This window comes from Thalia democratica, chromosome 2 (genome assembly GCF_965202585.1).
Source record: "Thalia democratica chromosome 2, ktThaDemo2.hap1.1, whole genome shotgun sequence".
Taxonomy (NCBI): Eukaryota; Metazoa; Chordata; class Thaliacea; order Salpida; family Salpidae; genus Thalia; species Thalia democratica.
Window position 1 is genome coordinate 33,955,839 of NC_139166.1, and position 20,308 is coordinate 33,976,146.

Below are 20,308 nucleotides of genomic sequence, written 5' to 3' on the forward strand. Positions count from 1 at the left end.
ATTGCTCAATTAACAATTTTTTTCCATGAATTTTACGTTTTTTCAGAAATATTTATTTAAAGAACTGACGAGCTCTTTCAACAGAAATTAGTTTGCTTGGTAAATAGTTGATTGAAAAGTATATCTTATTGGTTTTATGGATATCTAAACTTTAATTTATGTTTAGCAAATTAAAAAGACTAAAGCAGTTTTTGAATAATCTAAATTAAACAAATAAAACACTTATTTACATCCTATAGTTATACACTAGTAGTCTCAAATTAAGTGAATTTCATACTCATATTATACGTGGGCTCTATTTGTTAGCCACAAACTTAATACTGTCTTTAAAGCAAAAAATTGCTTTTCTTTCATATTTAAAAGCAATGCTAGCGTTTTTTTAAAGACAGATAAATGATTAGCTGATAGCGATTGAGGTCATAAACTGTTATCAGTTGTACTGAATGCATTTGCGTGGTTGATAAATTAATAATGATACAAATATTAAGAGTAAGCTTTTCATGAAATATTTTGTTTAAAAAGTAAAAAAAGCCTATGAGAGATAGGTAAAGCAGCTTGGAAGAATTAATTTAAAACATTCTGAGTATAACTTGATTTTTTACGATGTTTTACGAGTGATACGTTTATAAAAATAGTTTTTTTTTTCATATTGAAGCAATTACTATCAAAAATTTAGCACTAAATACTTGTAAATTTAAATTGATAAAAAAATATTAGTTAACTACTCTTTAGAAGATGTAACAAAGATTTTCTGTATTTAAAGTACTTTTATATTTAAAAAATAAAACAAATTTCTGTAACAATATTTCTGTTGTACGCATTAATTTAATAGAATCAAGAAAATAATGTTGTGTAATTTTTGGTTTCTTTTTTGTTTTGTTTATTAGTGTTTAGTTAAAAATATGAATCTATATGTTTACCTACACGTAAACATTTTATTTTTATACTAAACAATCTTGTTTTAAAACTTGAGACATTTGAAATTAGTAGTATATCTTATTTAAAAGTTAAACTAATTTTTCCTACTCATTCCTTTTAAGACAAATACCTATTTATAAAAAAGATCCAGTAGTTTCCTAAAAATAAAATGGAAGGAAATAGATCGAGGGTTTTACAATTGGAAAATCTAACAGGTGTAAGCCTACTACATTTGATACCTAATAACTCGACAAAAAAATACATTTTTGGAAACAGAACAGATATATGCCTGAACAACGAATCTTGGGGCTTTGTAGTAACAGCGTTAACTTCGTTTTTCATAATAACTGGTAACTTGCTTATTATCACAGTTCTTATCAGGTTTCCATCGCGAAGATTCCGTGCTCTTAACTGGTTAATTTGTCAACTTGCAGTTGCAGACACTTCCGTAGGGATAGTCGTATTTTGGATTGGGACACTATCTACCCTGGTTATGCAATCAGTAACACTTATGGACAGTTTAATAACTTATGGACTGCTGGCTTCTTTCACATCCACAAGTGTACTCGGTGTTTTTTTGGTCGCTTTGGACCGTTACTTTTACGTCATTCGTCACAGTGAATATAAACAGATAGTCACTAGAAACAGGTTTAAGAAGTTTTCACATGTGTATGTAAATTTAATTTAGTATAAAAGTGGTAACTAGAATGCATTAACAAACTAAGTTTTACACAAAATGAACAAAATGGAACTGCTTTTTTTTAATAAGCAATTATTTAAACATGTACATGCAAGAGTATCTATTACCAACAAGTAAGTTTTGTCTTAACAGTAATTCTTTTTTTGTACAGCTTGATATATATAAAACAATTTAAATTCTATCACGTTTTGATGTTTTTTCAAGTTTTTGTGTATCGCAAATGACAAAATAAACGTCCAACAGACTGAAGATAGCAATATCATGCGCGTTCATTGTACCTCTCTTCGTATTTGTCGTTGTTCCTGCGTTTGGATGGAGCTGCATTGACGAATGCGACTGTACAATTTACAACCAAGATCAAACTGAGAGGTACTGCATAGGATCAAAATGCTCGCAAATGATGACACCTTTTACAACTGGTTACGTTTTAATGGGAGGATTGTGCCTACTTGTACTGCTCATCCTATCAATAATTATCTATTTTCACATTTTCATCAAAGTTTGTTTGTTTTTATATTTTTTGATAAGGAGTAAAAATATGTTTAGAATTTCGAGTTTCAAAACGCTTATTCAAATTTTGACTTATGTTATTGTTTATCTCTCGTTTCCTTTTTTTGAGTTATGTAAAACAAGAGCAAATAAAAGTAGTAAAATTCAATAACTTTTCTTAAGTCAGGTATTTTGATCAAGGAACTATAAAACTAGTTTAATTAAGCTCTTAATGTTTCAAAACCTAATTTTTTAGGTAAACACCAATCAAACAATAGTATAAACGTGAACTTATACACCTTTAAGCACCTGATTGTTCGTAATATTCATAACATGGTTTTAAGTTTTCTCTTAAATAAACTTTAATGTTTCAAACTTATATAGGTAGTTTTAATTGACTAATCTCTATTACTTTGAAAAAAAAGAACATAATCCTCTTTAAAGTTAAAAAATTAATCACTAAAATAAAATTCAAGTAATTATAAAACTTAATACAAGCCAAAATTAAAATACTTAACTAAACTTAAGTAATCTAGGTAGAAAAAACAGCAACGTATAAAAACACAATTTTTAGTAATGAAAGATATTTTCCTACTAAAATAACTGTAATTGTATAAGTTTAACTGCTTTATTGTACAGGACCCATTTAAGGTGTATTCATTTCATTTTTATGTATGCTTATCAAATACTTCCAAAATTTTTAACTTCAAATTTTAGGGAATTTAAATTTTAGTAAATATATATTATATTAATACAATGCACGCAGGCTTTTTTTTAGTTTTAAAAAGTATGTATTCAATTTATAATTTAAAATTTCTTAACTTCATAAACATTTAATCGACTTAAAATAAAATAAATACTTAATCAATAATAACAAGAACGTCTATGACTACATGAAGTTTATAAGTTATTATATTGAAAAGTCCTCGATACATTGTTATTTTACGTTTAACAGGTGCAGTATACAACTTTGTTATTTAATCTATTCTAATAAATAACTCCTTAACAGGTTTGATTGTTTTTTTAACAAATAAAACTTATCAAAATTAGTAGAACCTAGCTTAATAAAAAAATATTATACTTGTGTAAATTTAATATTCATTTTTAAAAACTAAAAACAATCAAATAATCTGTGACTAACATAAACTATTTATATTGTGCTCTAGCGACTTTGTGTGGAAAATAAATTAAGTAAGCGTTGATACAATTTATCAGAATAAATAAAACAAATGTAATTCTTTCAAATTATTTATTTGAAGTATTTAGATATATTCCATTTATTTTCATACTAGGACTTTTATAAATATTCAAAGTTTTCTTAAATAAAGTTTTGCTGCCTTTTTGAAAAAGCAAGCAACATGTAATAGTAACAACTTACAAACATTACTTTAATAAATACACCAATAGAAATTGTATTAAAACTTATTTAGTCAATATAACTTTTTATAATAAATTGTGATATACTTTTTTTCTTAATTTATAACATATTCAAAATCTTAAAAATGCTGTATTTAATAGTTGAAGTGTTAACAAAGTAATTTTTTTGTAGCAAAAGAACCTAAACTTTACGATTTAATTGTAATCTAAGTTTAAAAATTACAGAGAATATCAAGGTAAATATTTATTAACTAAAGCAACATTCACGTAAAAAAAGACTATTTGTTATTAGTAAACTCAAGTATTCAATGCAATGCTTCCTTTATCAACTTTATGTTAAAAGGTAGACAGCGCTAAGTTATCTACCTCCTAGATATGTTATACGGCAATACATGTATATAAACACTTTATTTTCTGTAACACAAACAGAAATGTATCCAATCTGCATGCATTTTACTTACTCTATTACTGCATTGTATGTCTATGCAATATTTAGTTTGTTATAGTGTTCTATTTCGATTTATGTATGATTAAACAAAGTTCACTTACTAAACTTTAGTATTGTATAAACATGGGCTAAGTCATAAAAACGAACAACAAAAATTAAATTTTAAGCAGTAACTCAGATAAATAAAAATGGCTTGAAACCATTGAAAATAACCGTCTCAATTACTTGAAATAAAAATACTGAGCAAGAGATATTTACTTTATAAAAAAAACCTCATCAGCTCTTATTCAAATAGAATTCTGTTGTACAGTTAGCTATCTAAAACTAATAAATCAAAATTGTTATCTAAAGTGAGTTTTTGTTTTTTTAACTAGGTTAGATTGCTAATTTTATTCAAACAAATTTGTTAAACTCGCTTACTTAAGATTATAGATTTTAGTAACAAAAATTTAAATTGATCACTAATTCCTTTAACAATTTGTTAATATTTTATGAATTAACATTATTTTCAGGTACATGCACACAGTTCAGAACTGAATAAAGTCAACAAAAGCAACTTGCACAATGGTGGAGGAACAAAACTGAAGAGCAGAGAATTGAAGATGGTAAGAACAATGATAATAGTCTTATGCGGTTTCCTATTCACCACAGGACCACTTGCAATATGCTGCATTGTCAGCTTCAGCCACAATGAGAGAAACTTGCACTTTGTAATGAGAGGGCTGGTTGTCATGTCAACGTTCAACTCAATACTCAACCCCATATTTTATTTCTGTCGAATACCAGAAATGAGCAAGAAGCTTAAAAAGATGCTACAAGAGCTGACAAGCTGTTGTAATAATGAAAACATGAATCGAGGTTCGCAAAGCGCAACTTATCGAAGAAGATTTTCTTCCTTTCAAGTCAGACTTCATTGGATACCAGGGTTTTATTCCGCAGCAGATACGAACAACAAGAAGAACGAGAAAAACAGAAACAATTTTGATGAATCGAGTAACTCGACACAAACAAACACTAACAGAAACAAAGCTCTGCAAAAATCCAATGAGTGTACACTAGATGAGTTGTAAATAATATTACCAAATGAATTAAAAAACAGCTCTGTCAAACTAAATTAATTATACTTAGTAGTTACAGTACGTACCTCTTTGTCAACGTCTTATTATAGAAAATTAGAAAAAGATTATAAAAAATAGTAACACTGTTTTCAGGATTGCCACTCATTTTTTCAATTTTTTTTCCAGGTTTTCCAAATTTCTTTCAGGTTTTTAAAAGTACACATTTTTAGGTCTATTTTAAGTTTAAAATAAAGTTTGAGGTAAGAAACTGTATTAAATAGTATAAAAACATTGAAAAGATACTGTAAAGCTACTTTAAATATGTTTTTGGATAAAAAAAAATTTGTTGATAACAATTTTTTTTTATTTATATGATAGATTTTTTAAGTCAAATCAAAGTTTTACTATTGAAAATGTGAAAATTGTTAAAATTACAGGTTTTTGCTCAAAATTCCAGGTTTTTCCAGGATTCCAGGTAAAGTGGCAACCCTGTGTTTTTTTCGAGACCATATATTTTTTGTTGTAGTTATTTATTTATAATTTAAACTAAATTAACAAACCTTGTCGCTCTCTTCTTTCCAATGTCCTCGGTAGTTACTGCTAACTAAATTGTTGTTGTTTCTGTTAAAAGATAAATTGTATTAAATTAAAAATTAATTCAATTTCTTTTAATAAATTAATGTAAGTTATTAAATAATATTATCTAAAAATTACACTAAAAAAACTCATGAAACAAAAAAATGTTACCTGAAACATACTAAATGATGTTAAAATCAGTGTATATTAAACTTTCAACTCCTACTCTATTTAGTACATAATTATTCAAATGAAGATAAATTATCCAATTCGAGTACTTGTTAATTGTATTTATTTAAGTTTAGTCAGAAAAGTATTTTAACCAAATTAAAACTTTGGTAATTAAGAATAATCTTAATTATTATTTTTGGCTCATATGTAAGGTTCTCTTGCTCTAATCGCATAACATAATTTCATAACTTACTTACCTATCACTCTTATGATGCTTTAATTAGTTTTGACGAAATACTTTTTCTAAAGATTCACATTTTCTTACGAATAATGACTTTAGTTGACGTATAAGTAGTTCTATACAGAGTTCGTACTCAAAACTTTAAATTTTAGACTAAGATCCCTAGTTATAGACCGATTTACATTGACATTTTCTCTAACCCTTGTTGGTCGGCACCCAATTAGGTTATAAAAAATAAAACAACATAGTCAATCAATTTGGTTGAAATTTTGAGCACATTTTTGTTCAACTTTAAACTAATTTAATAGATATGGCCGTTTGAAAATATTGTAAGAATTTGAGTTGTCTGAAATTGAAATTTTATGTAACTGCTATAGACATATTTAACATTCAACTACTAGAGTCCTAGATCACAGAGTGCTGGGCTATAAAGCCAAATGCTTACTTAGAAAGAAAACAAAATCTTAATAATCTTTTCAAACTAAGACAATCTAACTTTCAAATTTATTCAAAGTTTTATAAATTTTCTAGTATTTGTACTGAAATTTTGACAATAATGCATTTGCAAACATTTTTACTGAAAAATTTTCATATTTTTGCTGCTGTTTTTAAGTAAGTATCATTTAGCCATATAATTCATTATTACCAAAGTAAAAAAAAACATTATTTCTGGTATATTTTTTATAATAAATTCAAAGATACCTTTCATACAAATTGTTTTTTAATTTTTTAAAGGTTATACTTAAAAGAGTTAAAAACGAATGCTCGAAAGCTGTAGGAGGAAATAAATTTCTTAACAAATTTTTTTTGGCTTTTTTATTTGTCGTCTTCTATTAGAATTTTAAAGTATCAACTGTGATTACTTATATCTCAGTGTTCATTTTTAATCATTTTAACGGTAAAAAAAGTGATAGCGTAGTATAAATGAAGAAAAAGACTAACTTATAATAAATTATCTACAAACAATAAAATAATTAACAATCTTTCTTTGTTTTCAATTTAACGGATTTACTGGTTCCCTGTGCTAAATTAGTAATAGTTTTCTACAGAGTCAAACATTTAAACTTATAGGGTTTAAATGGTGATCAATTTAGTATTTTGTAGATCATTATTATTGAACTAAAACAGTCCTAAAAACTTTTAAACTAATAGATAGTGTTAATAATTCCGTAAAACAGTTTTAATGGTGCTAATTTATAACTTTTTAAAACTTTATTATACTATTAGATACTGTATAGTTTATAATTACTAATTAGATAAGAAGATATCTTTCATAAAAAACTAATGAATTGGTTTATTAATTGAAAGTATACAAGTGTTTTGTAACTTGCTAAAGAAACGGTCTAATTATTGAAGCAGCTGTTCTAGTAGCAAATTTTTTTGAATTATATTCATAAGTATTTAGATATATAGTTAAGACAATTTAGAAAAAAGGAATGTTTAGAGATGAATTTTTATTTGATAAGTGTGGCTTTAGCTTTTAAAAACTATAAGGTTATTGAGTCGATGTTTTAATTTTGTTCTAATTTTAACGTAAAAGCTAAAATACAGAACATATATAAAGTAGAAAGGGAATTTTTCTAAGAACATAACTATTCTTCTACATACACTAAATAAAAAATACTTTTTTAAATAAAATACACTAAAAATACACTTATCATTACCTCTTTGTACATTTTATGTGATTTGAAATAGTATCAAATATCAGACGATCGTCTACTGTATAGTGAATTTCTTCTAAAGCATAAGTTATGTGATCAAGGAAAGCCTGCGTCAAACAAATAAAGTCACACTTATTGCTGACCTCAACAAAATATTACACATAACTTGTATACTTGTAAACTTTTAAATAAATAATACATGTTATTTAAAAATATATTAAAAAACTCTAAATAATTTAGTAAACTAGAAAACTATTTCTCTTTTTTACATGCCTTTAAATAACTGTTCTGATAAAACCAAAATCAGTATTTTTATTACTACAGACATTTTTTATAACTCAATTAATTATATTAGTGAAATTTTAACTGATGTATCAAATTAATTACAATATAATTTGAATATAAATTTTTCTAAACATTAAAACGTTAAAAAAAAACAGTAAAATTATTTAACTTTATTTATAACGTTTACAAAAACGCCTTATAAATAAAACCTTACAACTAACTTTTTTAAGACTTGAAGACCATTTTATAAGCTGTTCCGGGCATTCCGGTTGTGTATTTTTCACAAGGTTATTAAAAGTTTTGTTGTGAGCTGGACACTATAAAACGATATTTATGCTATTATGCTAGAGCTGCTATTTTAGAATCAAAATAAAATAACCATAGCCTAACAAGATAAAAAGTAAAGACAAACTAAATATGACCTTTTAAGAATACTTTTTTATTAGTTTCCAACAGACTATATAGTATTAGTTTTCATTTACTGAGTAAAAGATAGACAAGCTCGAGAGTTAAGGTTTTTATGGTAACTTCACTGCAGGATGTTTAAAAAAACATGAGATTTAGCACTTAAAATTAAAAAGACGAAATGCAAGGTTTCTTTTAGCTAAAAAAAATCTAATAAAAACTAGCTTGAGTTTATGGCTTAAGATTATAAATTCAAATAAACAAAAATTTGAAAGAACAAATTTAACAAAACTACTTTAGTACGTATACTTAAAAAATATATAAAAACAAATCAAAACACTAAATATTTTGTCTTAGCTTTTTTTTTTGATGTGTTTTAGATGTTTTCGTCCCAAGCACGCAACAATAATTATGCAAATGATTTTTAAATAATAAAAAATGCATAACAATCATTAAAATTTAAACCAAGTTAGATGTTTATATTTTTTAACATGATAATTAGTTGTTGTTTATTATAAAAAAATAATCTATTTCTGACTGGTTTTAAAATACTATTAATTTTTGTTTAAAATCCACAAAATGTCGACTCTATACTTAAGTGGTAGAATTCACAATTTAACTTGTCAGTGTTTATTAGTTAGAAACTAAATAACAAATATAAAATCATTAAAAACTCCTTCACAATAGTACATTATCTTATTATCTGTAAAACCGTATCACTATTTAGTTTACATCTTTTTTGTTGCCTGCAGTTATTTACCCATAAGTTTTAGTTCGGCTTAATCAGTAGCTTGAACATACTTACCGTCTATGTTTATGAAAGCACTAATTTTGTGAAAAGCACGCAATCATCTAACCAATGTCAAATTAAACGTCAATTTGATCGATTTTTTTTTAATGTGTTTATATTATTTCAAATTTTTACATTGTTCTACAACTAACCTCATAACTGTCCTCTTCATCTTTTTTGTCAGCAGCACATTGCAACGCATCAAACAAAGAATGGATGCTGCTGCAACTGAAAGCTTTACACTTAATCGAACACATTTTTTTCTCATTTACACTTTTTTTGTTTTCTATGTATGAATTATATCTCAGTTCTAGCAATGCTGGAAAGATACCCTGTTAAATTTTTTTTTTATAAGCTGTAAAATTCAAAACAATCTCAACAAGAACAAAGTTTTAAAAGTTTTTGACTTTTTAAATAAATCAGGGTTGCCACTCGTTTTTACAAAATTTTTTCCAGGTTTTTCAAACTTCTTCCAGGTTTTTAAAAGTACACATTTTTGGGTCTATTTTTAGTGTAAAGTTAAATTTAAGGTGAGAAACTGTGTTCAATAGTATAAAAATATTAAAAAGATACTGTAAAGCTACTTAAAATGTATTTTTTAATAAAAAGATTTTTGGTGATAACAAAATTTTTTTATCTATATGACAAATTTTTTGAGTCAAACCGAAATTTTACTACTGAACATGTTGAAATTCTTAAAAATTCCAGGTTTTTTGTTCAAAGTTCCAGGTTTTTTTCAAAATTTCTTAAATTCCAGGTTTTTTTGCCCAAATTGTCAAATTCCAGGTTTTTCCAGGATTCCAGATAAAGTGGCAACCCTGATAAATTTAAAAACAACAACAACTACATCAAAAGTAATGATGATAATGATGGTAATAATGATAATAATAGGTTTGGTTAAATTAATATTATAAATTTTTATCATAGATAAGTTTTGTTAAAGAAACTTTTATAGTTAACTAATATTATTATTACTCTTTAAAATTTATATAATTTTTTAGTTGGTTAACCACAATATTTTATTTTAGTTATCAAAAACTACTTACATTCTAGTGATCTACCGGATATACTATTTAGGATTGGGCCAAATACGGAACAAACTTGTCAAATTTAATTATTATAATACCATTAACTAGTAAAAATAGTTTAATACAATTATTTTGTTAAAAAAAACACAATCTTATTGTTAAAAATAATCTAATTGTCTAAAATCTTATTGTCTAAATATTTTACTTGAACACTAGGAAAAGAGTAATGTAAAATCTCAGTTTAAATGTTAAATTTTAGGGTAGCTGCCTAAATTGCGCGAGCGTACAAAATTGCACGAAGATAGTTTTGCACGAAGACTAATTTGCACGAGAGCGCAAAATTGCACGAAGATAAAATTGCACGTAGACAAAACTGTACGAAAGTTCACTTTTGCACAAAGACACTTTTGCACAAGGGTATATTTTCGCACGAGCAGACAATTTTGCACGCAGACACTTTTGCACAAAAGGTAATTTTTGCACGAGTGACAATTTACCACGGAAGGTCAGTTATGCACGGATCTTGTTTCCTTCCCAGGAACGAGTCAAAATTGCGCGTAGACATTTTTGCACAAGGGGAGAAAATTGCACCAGAAGACTCTTTTGCACGAAAAAATTTATCTAATATTTAAAAAAATAAAAGAATCAGAATTACAAAATTTAATAACTAAATACTAGAAAAATACAAAAAAAAAAAAAAAAATATTAAAAAGAAGAATTTGTATTTTAAAATTTAATAACAAATTAATTAAAATATTAGTAAAAAAAAAATTAAGTAAAAATTTTAAGTAAAAAAAAAACAAATCAATTATATATATAAATAATAATTAAACAAATATTAAGTAAAAAATAACAAATCAAATAATAATAATAATAAAAAAAGTAACTAAATTAAAAAAAATGTTTATATAATATTTTTAACTATAAAAAAATATTTTCCAAGTAAAAAATTAAAACTAAATGTTAAACAGATTAAAATAAATAATTAAAAAAAGTCAGAATTTAAAAAATCAAATAACTAAATAACAAATTAATTTTATAAAATTGAAAAACATATAAGATTTATAATATTAAAAAATTAATTAATTAATAAATGCATTAAATAAATTTCGAAAACTAAAGTTAATAAAATTTATAAAAAAAGTCAAGATAAATAACTAAAACATTTAAAATAAATCATAATAATCAAAAAAGTCAAAATGAACAAATTAAATACTAAACAAAAATCAATCAAAAAAATGTATAATAAAAACAAAAACTAGATTTTAAAATAAGATTCTGACCGGTATTAAAATATAATTACCAAAAAGAGTGTTGTTTATATTAACAATTATTTTTTTAAGAATTAAAATTAACTAATTGTAGCTGTTTTATTATTTTGTTTGTTTCATTTTAGTCAAAAGCTTGTAGCTCCTTTTTCTTTTAAAAGCGTAAGAAGAAAATTGCTTCTGACAGTGCTTTTTCGCAAGTCAGGGTTAGATAAAGAGTAAAAACAGACCAGGAGAAACTTAAGAGCTAATTAGAGTAAAACGCGTGCAAATAGTAAAGTTTAGACAAATAGAAAATAATGATATATAAATTATGTTTAAAACTTTTATATAAAACTTAAAAACAATTTTAAGTACAATTTTTGGAAGTACACAGCCTTAACAGAACTTTCTGTACAATGCACAATAAAAACTTCATCAGACGGATTTTCTCCTTTATTTATTTATTTATTTAATTGTCTCACTTTTTCGCATGCTCGTTTTTTCTGTGCAAAAGTATCTTCGTGCAATTTTGTCCCCTCGTGCAATTTTAGCACCTACCCATGTAAATATTATTTATTTATTTTTATTTTTAATCTTGTTTTATTTCATATTGAAGTCTAGTATAATTTTAATTTAATTTAAGTTTACATCAATACATGTTTATTCTTTAATATGAGATATTTTTATTAAATTAAAATTTTAGTTTTATTTTTATTAAAACCTTTTCAATTTTATATTAGTTTTTAAACACAATAATTTAGTTTCAATTAAAAAAAACTAAATGTATTAGATTTAAATTTTTTAATTTGACTCTCCGTGCAAAACTGTCTGTCGTGCAAAATTGAGCTTCCGTGCAAAATAGTCTTTGTGCAATTTTGTCCGCTCGTGCTTTTTTGTGCCCGCGTGCAAACTAGTCTTCGTGCAAAAGTACCTTCGTGTATTTTTGTACACTAGTGCAATTTTGTACTCGTGCAATTTAGTCCCCACGTGCAATTTAGTATCCTTTTGCAATTTTTTCTTCGCGCAATTTAGACCCGTTCCCTAAGTTTTATGCTACTTATACGACTAAGCTTGAATTTTGTACCTTAGTATGACGTTAAAGAAAAAGAAATCAAATGTTATAATGCTTTACAAAAATTACAACTTTTTTTTCAAGATAAGCATTAATTGTACTATTATTTACTTAAGTTCCAACTATAAAAAAACAATAACTTCTTTAGCAACTGTTTACATATATAAAAGTAAGTAATTAATTGAGTACCATTTACTTAACCCCATTAAGCTACAAAGAAACCTATGCTCAAAGTTACCAATAAAATTTCAATTATAAAAATTATAGAGAAATCAATAAAATATAGCAAATTTATAGAGAAGTTATCAAAAAAAAAAAGAAATTTTAAGCGTTACAAACATACTTTTAAGGTTCATAAAGTAAAAATTATGCCATTAATCATTTATAAGCACAGTCTTAATAAGAAACTACGAAAGTTAGAGGGTTTTAGAGCTCTAATTTTAGTTAAATAAACAAACTTTAGATAAATTATATTTAATATAAATAAGAAAAAAAATGAGTCTCCATGAAGTCACAGTCTTGTACTGAGATAAAAGGATTTGAGTTAAAAAAAACAATATTAATAAAAAAAAAAATTAACATGTTTTTTACCACTGTTTTGGCTTTCAAATTTCAATCATTATGCAAAAAACGTAATTTCTAGGGATTTTCAAATGTTTTTTAATTTTTTCTAGGGATTTCTCAGGATTTTTCAATTTATTGCAAATTTATAGGAAATCAAAGGGATTTATAGGGAAGAAGGAACTCTGAATGTTTGTATTTTCAAGTTGTGATGAAGAAATAAAACAGGCTTGCCACGCAAAATTTTGTAAATTTAGCCTGACTGTTCAAGAGTTTGACCAATTGAACCTAACTTTTACCTTCCTCTTAGATATACGTTCCACCTTGTTTAAACATCTTGCACAAGTAGCAAGGCTTTTTGCATTGACACTGATGAACCTAAAGTGACCTGGATTTTTTTAGTTTCTTGCACGCCAGTGAAGAATGATTAAAGTGGCCTACATTTTGGCGGGCCTTGGATATTAATGAACTATTTGTCAATAAACGTTTTCAATCAGTGAACTTAACAAAAAGTATTTGTTTCAAATTAACTATTTTTTTAAATGTATAACTAATATTAAATTAAGGTAGCCATCCGTTTATAAATTTCATTTAAGCATTTTGTAAGTTACCGATGGTTTATAATATTACAATTTTTTTACTGTAAATTTAAAATTTAAAAAACATAACCAAGTTTTTTCCACTTAATTAGTTTTTACTTCTATTTGTTTTTTAATATTAATATTTAAGTTACTTTTTTACTTCGTAGAAAACTTGTTTTCAATTTACTAGTTTTTATATTGATATTTTAACTTTTTTCTGTATAAAATAATTCAATCAAAGTATTATACAAGTACAAAATTTTATATAACTGCATATTTATAACAAAAAAAAAAATAATGGGATCACCAAGAATTGGTAGCCAATTCTTCAAACCTTAAAAAAACTTTATTTAAAAGAAAGACTTAATAAAGTATTTGTACCTTATTTGTTATGAAAGTTTATAACACATTAAAATTCTAAACTTGTCATTATTTTATACTTACAATTTTAGTAAATCAAAATAAAATTATTTAAGCTTAAATATCTTTTTATTTACAGTGTATTTTTTAGGATAATCCAATAAGTTAATTCTCAAAACTTTAATCATTATTTAAGACATAGTTTGATTATACAAATGTTTTTGTCATAATAATAAAAAACCCTTCCTTTCGTTATAATTATAATATAGAAAAAAGAAATTAATAAAAAAGTATACAAGATCTTAAAAATAAAATAACTTAAGTCTTAAAAAAAACTCATAGTATACATACATTTTATAAGAAAACACTTCAAGTATATCAACAACTTAAATTAAGGAAATGTTTGCTTATTTTAATAATTTAGTGGCTAGGACTACTAAACTTAATAAAACACATTAACAGTCAGTTTTTTTTTATAAAAGGTAAGCACTTATTTTAAAAATAAGAAAATATTTAAAATAAATTTACATATTATTGTATACATACCTCAAAAGCATACCACACTGACATAGGAAATGAAATCTTGAAACTCATCCTTTGCCCAATCTTTAAACTCTTTATGTATGCCTTTAAATTCAAAATTGATGTTATTTAATCTTTTAATTTTATTCATTTAAGACTAAAAACATTTATAAATTTTAATTTCTATAGAAAACTATTGCATAATAAACTACTTTTAAGGGCATAGGGGGGTTAAACGCCCTTTTTTGCTTTTGATCCTATTTTATATAGTTTTTATTAAGCTACAAGATGCTTTTTACAGATATTAAAAATTCAAAATAACTTTTGAGATATAGCCGGTCAAAGTCAGGGGCAACAATAGGATCCTTATGGAAGGCGCAAACTAAAACGGCAAATAACTAGAAATCTCTAAAAATTTATCTCCTCCTACGTTTTTTGAGATAACTACCTCAAATTTTCAGGAGATGTTCCTTGATTTATTTAAAAATTTTGTAGGAACAGAATTTAAAAAAATTAAAAAATTCTTTCTGACAGAATTTTCTAAATATATCAAGGAACATTTCCTGAAAATTTGAGGTAGTTATCTCAAAAAACACAGGAGAAGATAGATTTTTAGTAAAATAGTCTATTTTTGCCGTATTAGTTTGGGCCTCCCATAAGGAACCTATTGTTGCCTCCGACTTTGACCGGCTATACCTCAAAAATTATTTTGAATTTTTTAAATCTGTAAAAAGCATTTTGTAGCTTAGTAAAAACGATATAAAATAAGATCAAAAACCAAAAAAAAAGTGTTATCATGAACATGAAAAACAAATTTTTGAACTTAAATACAGAAAATTTGAAAACTAAAAAATTGTTATGGAAAAATACATTTTTAATAATATTTACTTGTTAAATATTATACATTAGGTTTAATTATGATAAAATATATTTGAATGAGCTTTTATATTTGTTCTATGATAAATTAATCAAAATATTAACTTTTATTTTCATTTAAAGAAACTTGCAGTGAAACATATAGAAAACTAAAATGTAGAAGTTTTTTTGTTTTGATACATGTGTTTTAAAAACTTTTCTATTTCTTTATTTTCATTTCAAATATGAATAAAAACATACCCCAGCTCTTTCTATTGCTTCATTCTTTACATATTTGTTTTTTAACTGCAATACTATTTTACAAATATTACCGTGATGTTCAAAACGGAAATCAACCTTGTATAAATGGTCTAATAAGTAACTTTCTTCTTGTATTATTCTTTTTTCATCGGCATTTATCTTAATAGGTGGCATTTTATTTTAAAATTAATAAAAAATAATAGTGTAACCTGTTTAAAAATTTGTCATGTGGCTTTGTTATACACTAAAAAAATCTTTAAATTTTTCATTTCTATATTTTTATTATTTATCAATAAAATAATGAAACAAATAATTCACTATTGAAATGAAGAACAATAAAAAAAATTATAAAATTTTAATTTATTTAACGTATATCAAGGTTGCCTAATTTTTTTGGCAAATTTTCTCCAGGTTTTCAAGTTTCCTCCAGGTTTTTAAAAGTAATCATTTTTGGGTCTATTTTTAGTTTTAAGTAAATTTTAAGGTAAGAAACTGTTTTAAATAGTATAAAAACATTGAAAAGATACTACAAAGCTACTTTAAATCTGTTTTTTAATAAATGAAAATAATATTGATGACAAAAGTTTTTTTTAACCTATTAATATACTTTTTATGTCAAATCAAAACTTTACTACTTAACGTGTTAAATTTGTTAAAATTCCAAGTTTTTTTCATGGTTTTTAGCTTAAATTGTAAAATTTCAAGCTTTTCCAGGTTTTTTAACAAACCTGGTATATAAACAAATTGCATATAATGGCAATATTAAACTTTTGGTTTTATCAAATCTTAAAAAATACTTATTACAAATTTATACAATATATTTAGTTTTACCACTGGACTAATTATCAAACTACAAGTCTGTTTTTTTTTTAATATAAAGCAACAAACTATGCAAAAATTGATAAAAATGTACTTAAAATGATGAAACAATATTTAACTATTCAATTATATAAATTTAAACGTTTGTTAACAAAAGATCCTAGCAAAACAAGTTCACTGGAATATGTAATAATAACAAATTATTTAGTATCCTTATTTTATTACACTGACATATGTTTCTGTGTGTTAAACGAGTCAACACACTTCAACTGACCTATGAAAATGAAGGAAGTACTCAGTATATAAAAATATATATAGAAAAGCATTTTGCATAATTTTTTTAATAATAAATTTATTGGTTAATTAGGTTATTGTACTGTCAAAATTTGTAATAAGTATTTTTCATTTAAAGAATGATTGTACTTGAACTGATTTCTTTTTTAAATGTGTTTTAAGCATATATTTAACTTAAGTCTTGATTTAACTATTATATTTGAATTAAAACAAATAGAAATTAACTATTAGACTAAAATATTATGTCTTTAGATTACATTACACTTCTAATTATCATTCTAATTTTTTAACTAAAACTTGGTACACTTATTAACAACTTGCAGCAATTTTTTTTTAACATGATTGCTAGCTCATAGTGAGTAACTAACAACATTTACTTGAAAATTCAAAACATTTTAGTTCAAATGTGTTAATAGTAAAAAATCTGCAAGTCTTTAGGAATTTTTTATTTTTTGTAACAGATTTATATTTAACAGATACAAAATACTTACCTAATAAATGCTAATTCTTGCAACATATAAACTATATTATACACCAATCAAATATAAACTTTGAAATATCATATTACATATATACTTATTTAGGTTTTAAAATACTGATAAAAAACATTATTTAATACTTAAAAAAGTTAATTTCTTACAATGTTGATTATAAAAAAATATAATTAATATGGCAAAATAAAAAAAATTAAATACACCCGTGTAATGATTAAAAATGTTTTAAAAATGTAGAAATTGTTAAACACAGTATTTAAAAGACATAATAAATTAACAATTTAAAATAACACTACTCAGTAAACTGGTATAATTTCAAAACTTTAAATTACGCAGGTAAATCACACAATTACAGACTAAAAAAATACTTAACAATTTTAAAACTTTTGCAACTGTAAACTATGACTACCAAAATAAAGACAAAAAAAATTATCTTAGGAGATAATAAAATAAGCTCAAAATAAAACTGGTTAAAAATTAGCAAGTAAAATCATTTAATTCAAAACACATAGTTTTCAATACTTCATTTTGATAAATATTACATGTCAAAAAGAAAACACTAGAAGGGTATTGAGAATTACATTAATTGATCTAGAAATGACAAGTGACACTAATTATTTTTTATGTTAGTTGTTTTCATTAAAAAAACAGTGAAGCGCTTAAATTGGCAGTTGTTTTATTTAAGCTTTATCTGTACAAACAAAGCATACAATATTCTTTGTTTTAAATTTTTTCAAGTACATGGTTTATTTAAGTTACTACCAATATGTTATATAAAACATATCTTTATAAATATCATTATATAAGTATAACAAAGATTGTTAACTTTAAATCAAATTTTATAAAAATGACATAATAGTATTAAAACTATAAGAATAAATTATGTTTCATGAAATTTATAGAATTAGTAGCACAACAGTAAATTCTAACCATTATAAATTTAATCTCATTTCTAGGAAATAGCTTTTATAATTAAGAATTTCATGCTAGTGGTATAACAACAACAGTTCTGTTAATCATAACTTAAATAATTAGAAAACATTATCTTAAGATAATAAATAAACTTTACTAAACAAAATGCAGTTTATGCTATTACGCAATTACTAATGTACAATTAATGCTTAGGCATAAGTTAAATAAAATGTAGTAAAATTCCCAATTAATAGGCTTGCATGTTTAAATTTAGTTTCTTTTTAGTTAAAAACTCAACAAAGATAGAAGTTAAAAGTAAACTGATCTTTTTGGAAAGTTTTTGTATTATGTCTTTTAGTTTAACAGAAGAGTGGCCTCTAGTTTTTAATACCTTTTTTTTCAAGATTTTTACTGACTTTTGTTCAAAACTACAGATTTTTTTAGAATCAATTTTTAGATCTTTTTAGGTTTTTTTTTTTTTTTTCCAAGATTGCAAGCTAAATGGCCACCCTGTACCACTTCTTAATTTCTTAGTCATCATATTAAATATTTATTTTTTTATGCAATTTTTTTGACATTCTAATAAAAAAAATTAAAGATTAAATTACAAAAAGCTTATCAGAATTTTAAGGTTAAAAAGGTTTTCTAAATATTAAGAGTTCTTTTAACTCAATTTTGACTCATAACTGCAAGTAAAAAATCTAGAGTTTTAGTGTTAGACAAAAAACTAAAAATTACATAAGTTAAAACTTTTAGCTAACTTATGATACTAAGCATTTTGTTTTTTATCTATCCTGACAAGTTTAAAAATATAAACTGCAATGTTAAAAACAAATGATAGGAGATCTCCCAACCAACTTTTAGGTAAATACTGAACATAGCTTCCAACTAAGTTTAAGTCAAAAAAACATTCTGAATGACTAAAAACTTATCTGAGCTGCATCAAAATAACCTGAGTTAAACTAAGTTTACAACAAAAATAAAAGGGCACCATTTGGGCACAAAATTTTGAATTTTTCACATGAACTTTTTAGATTTATACTAGTTTGTTTTGACCAGGGCCAAAAAAAATTGTTTTTATTTATTTTTAGTGCTATCTATTTAACTGCTACTATTAAAGTATAGTTAAACTTACAGTAGCAAAGTATAAAATTATCCTTAAAAAAACTGTTAATCAAACTTAAAAACCTGAAAATACATAAATTATCAATAAAAAAAATTAGTCTTAAACACTACCTTGACACTTAGTAAAAATATCAAAACTAGCCTAAGTTTTGAAATTTTTTTAAACTAGCCTGAATTATCTTTATTAGACTGAGTAAGTGGCAGCCATGTTCTGAGTTTACACAAAAATCAGTAAGAACTTAGTTTTTTTTTATTTACTAATTTGAAACAACTTATTTATAAAGCTCCTTAAATACTTATATAATGCAAAGTATTATAATATTTAACTAGTATTCTGGCTCTAAAGTAGTTAACCTTTTTATAAACTGAAAAATATTTTAATGTTTCAAGATAAAAGTTACACTATCTAACTATCTTTAAATCAAAGAACATAATAATCACAATAAACTTTATTAAACAAAGTAAAAAAAGCTAAGTTATAAACATATTTTTAAATTACTTTGAAATTTGATAATAACAATATACAGTCAAGTTTACTAAAAATAAATAAAATAATACATTTCATTTTCTTTAAACTTATTTAAGTACTTTCGTAGTAAGACTCATCAGAAATAGTTGATAAACTCATTTGATTATTACGTCATTTTATATCTTAAAACTTTAAACTTCACTATGATTTTATTTCAATTTGTATTCATTCCAATTCAGTAAGAAACTATTTCTGATGAGTCTTACTACGAAAGTACTTAAATAATAAATTTAAAGAAAATGAAATGTATTCTGTTATATTTTTTTATTAAGTTATGCACCAAAAAAAACAGTCAAATTTGTTGTACAATGCATTTTGTATTAACTAATAAAATTCAATATACTAACAAGAAGTAGTTTTTTATTGCTATAAAATTTTTTTAGTATTTGCATTGCTATTTTTTATTAATAAAATATTTTTAAAATTACATTCAATTGGCATCTGTAAATTAAAATTACTTTTAAGCAAACCATCTATCCTTGCCACAATAATACAATTCAAAAAACTCATTAAGTAAAAGCTTAAG

The 20,308-nt window shown here is 24.4% G+C and overlaps 2 protein-coding genes across 2 annotated transcripts in view; one reads left to right on the forward strand and one right to left on the reverse strand.

Moving 5' to 3' along the window:
- LOC145849935 (uncharacterized) overlaps positions 1-15,814 on the reverse strand; it is a 28,978-nt gene extending 13,164 nt beyond the window's left edge. The window contains exons 1-6 of the mRNA XM_082955057.1: positions 15,610-15,814; positions 14,518-14,598; positions 9,272-9,451; positions 8,146-8,241; positions 7,643-7,746; positions 5,551-5,611 (exon numbers count right to left, since the gene is read on the reverse strand). Coding sequence (XP_082811183.1) covers positions 5,551-5,611; positions 7,643-7,746; positions 8,146-8,241; positions 9,272-9,451; positions 14,518-14,598; positions 15,610-15,783 — 696 coding nt within the window. The 5' untranslated portion in view covers positions 15,784-15,814. The remainder of the gene's footprint in view (positions 1-5,550; positions 5,612-7,642; positions 7,747-8,145; positions 8,242-9,271; positions 9,452-14,517; positions 14,599-15,609) is intronic.
- Positions 1,088-5,145, forward strand: LOC145830185 (adenosine receptor A3-like). The gene is made up of 3 exons (XM_082938099.1): positions 1,088-1,566; positions 1,862-2,117; positions 4,445-5,145. Exons 1-3 carry the CDS (start codon positions 1,088-1,090, stop codon positions 5,000-5,002), a joined length of 1,293 nt encoding a protein of 430 aa, XP_082794225.1. The 3' UTR covers positions 5,003-5,145.
- Positions 15,815-20,308: the final 4,494 nt, after the last annotated feature.

Coding starts and splice junctions, on each gene's coding strand:
- LOC145830185 (XM_082938099.1), top strand. CDS start 1,088: ATGGAAGGAAATAGATCGAGGGTTTTACAATTGGAAAATCTAACAGGT. Junction 1,567..1,861: donor CAGATAGTCACTAGAAACAG/GTTTAAGAAGTT, acceptor AACGTCCAACAG/ACTGAAGATAGCAATATCAT. Junction 2,118..4,444: donor ATTTTCACATTTTCATCAAA/GTTTGTTTGTTT, acceptor CATTATTTTCAG/GTACATGCACACAGTTCAGA.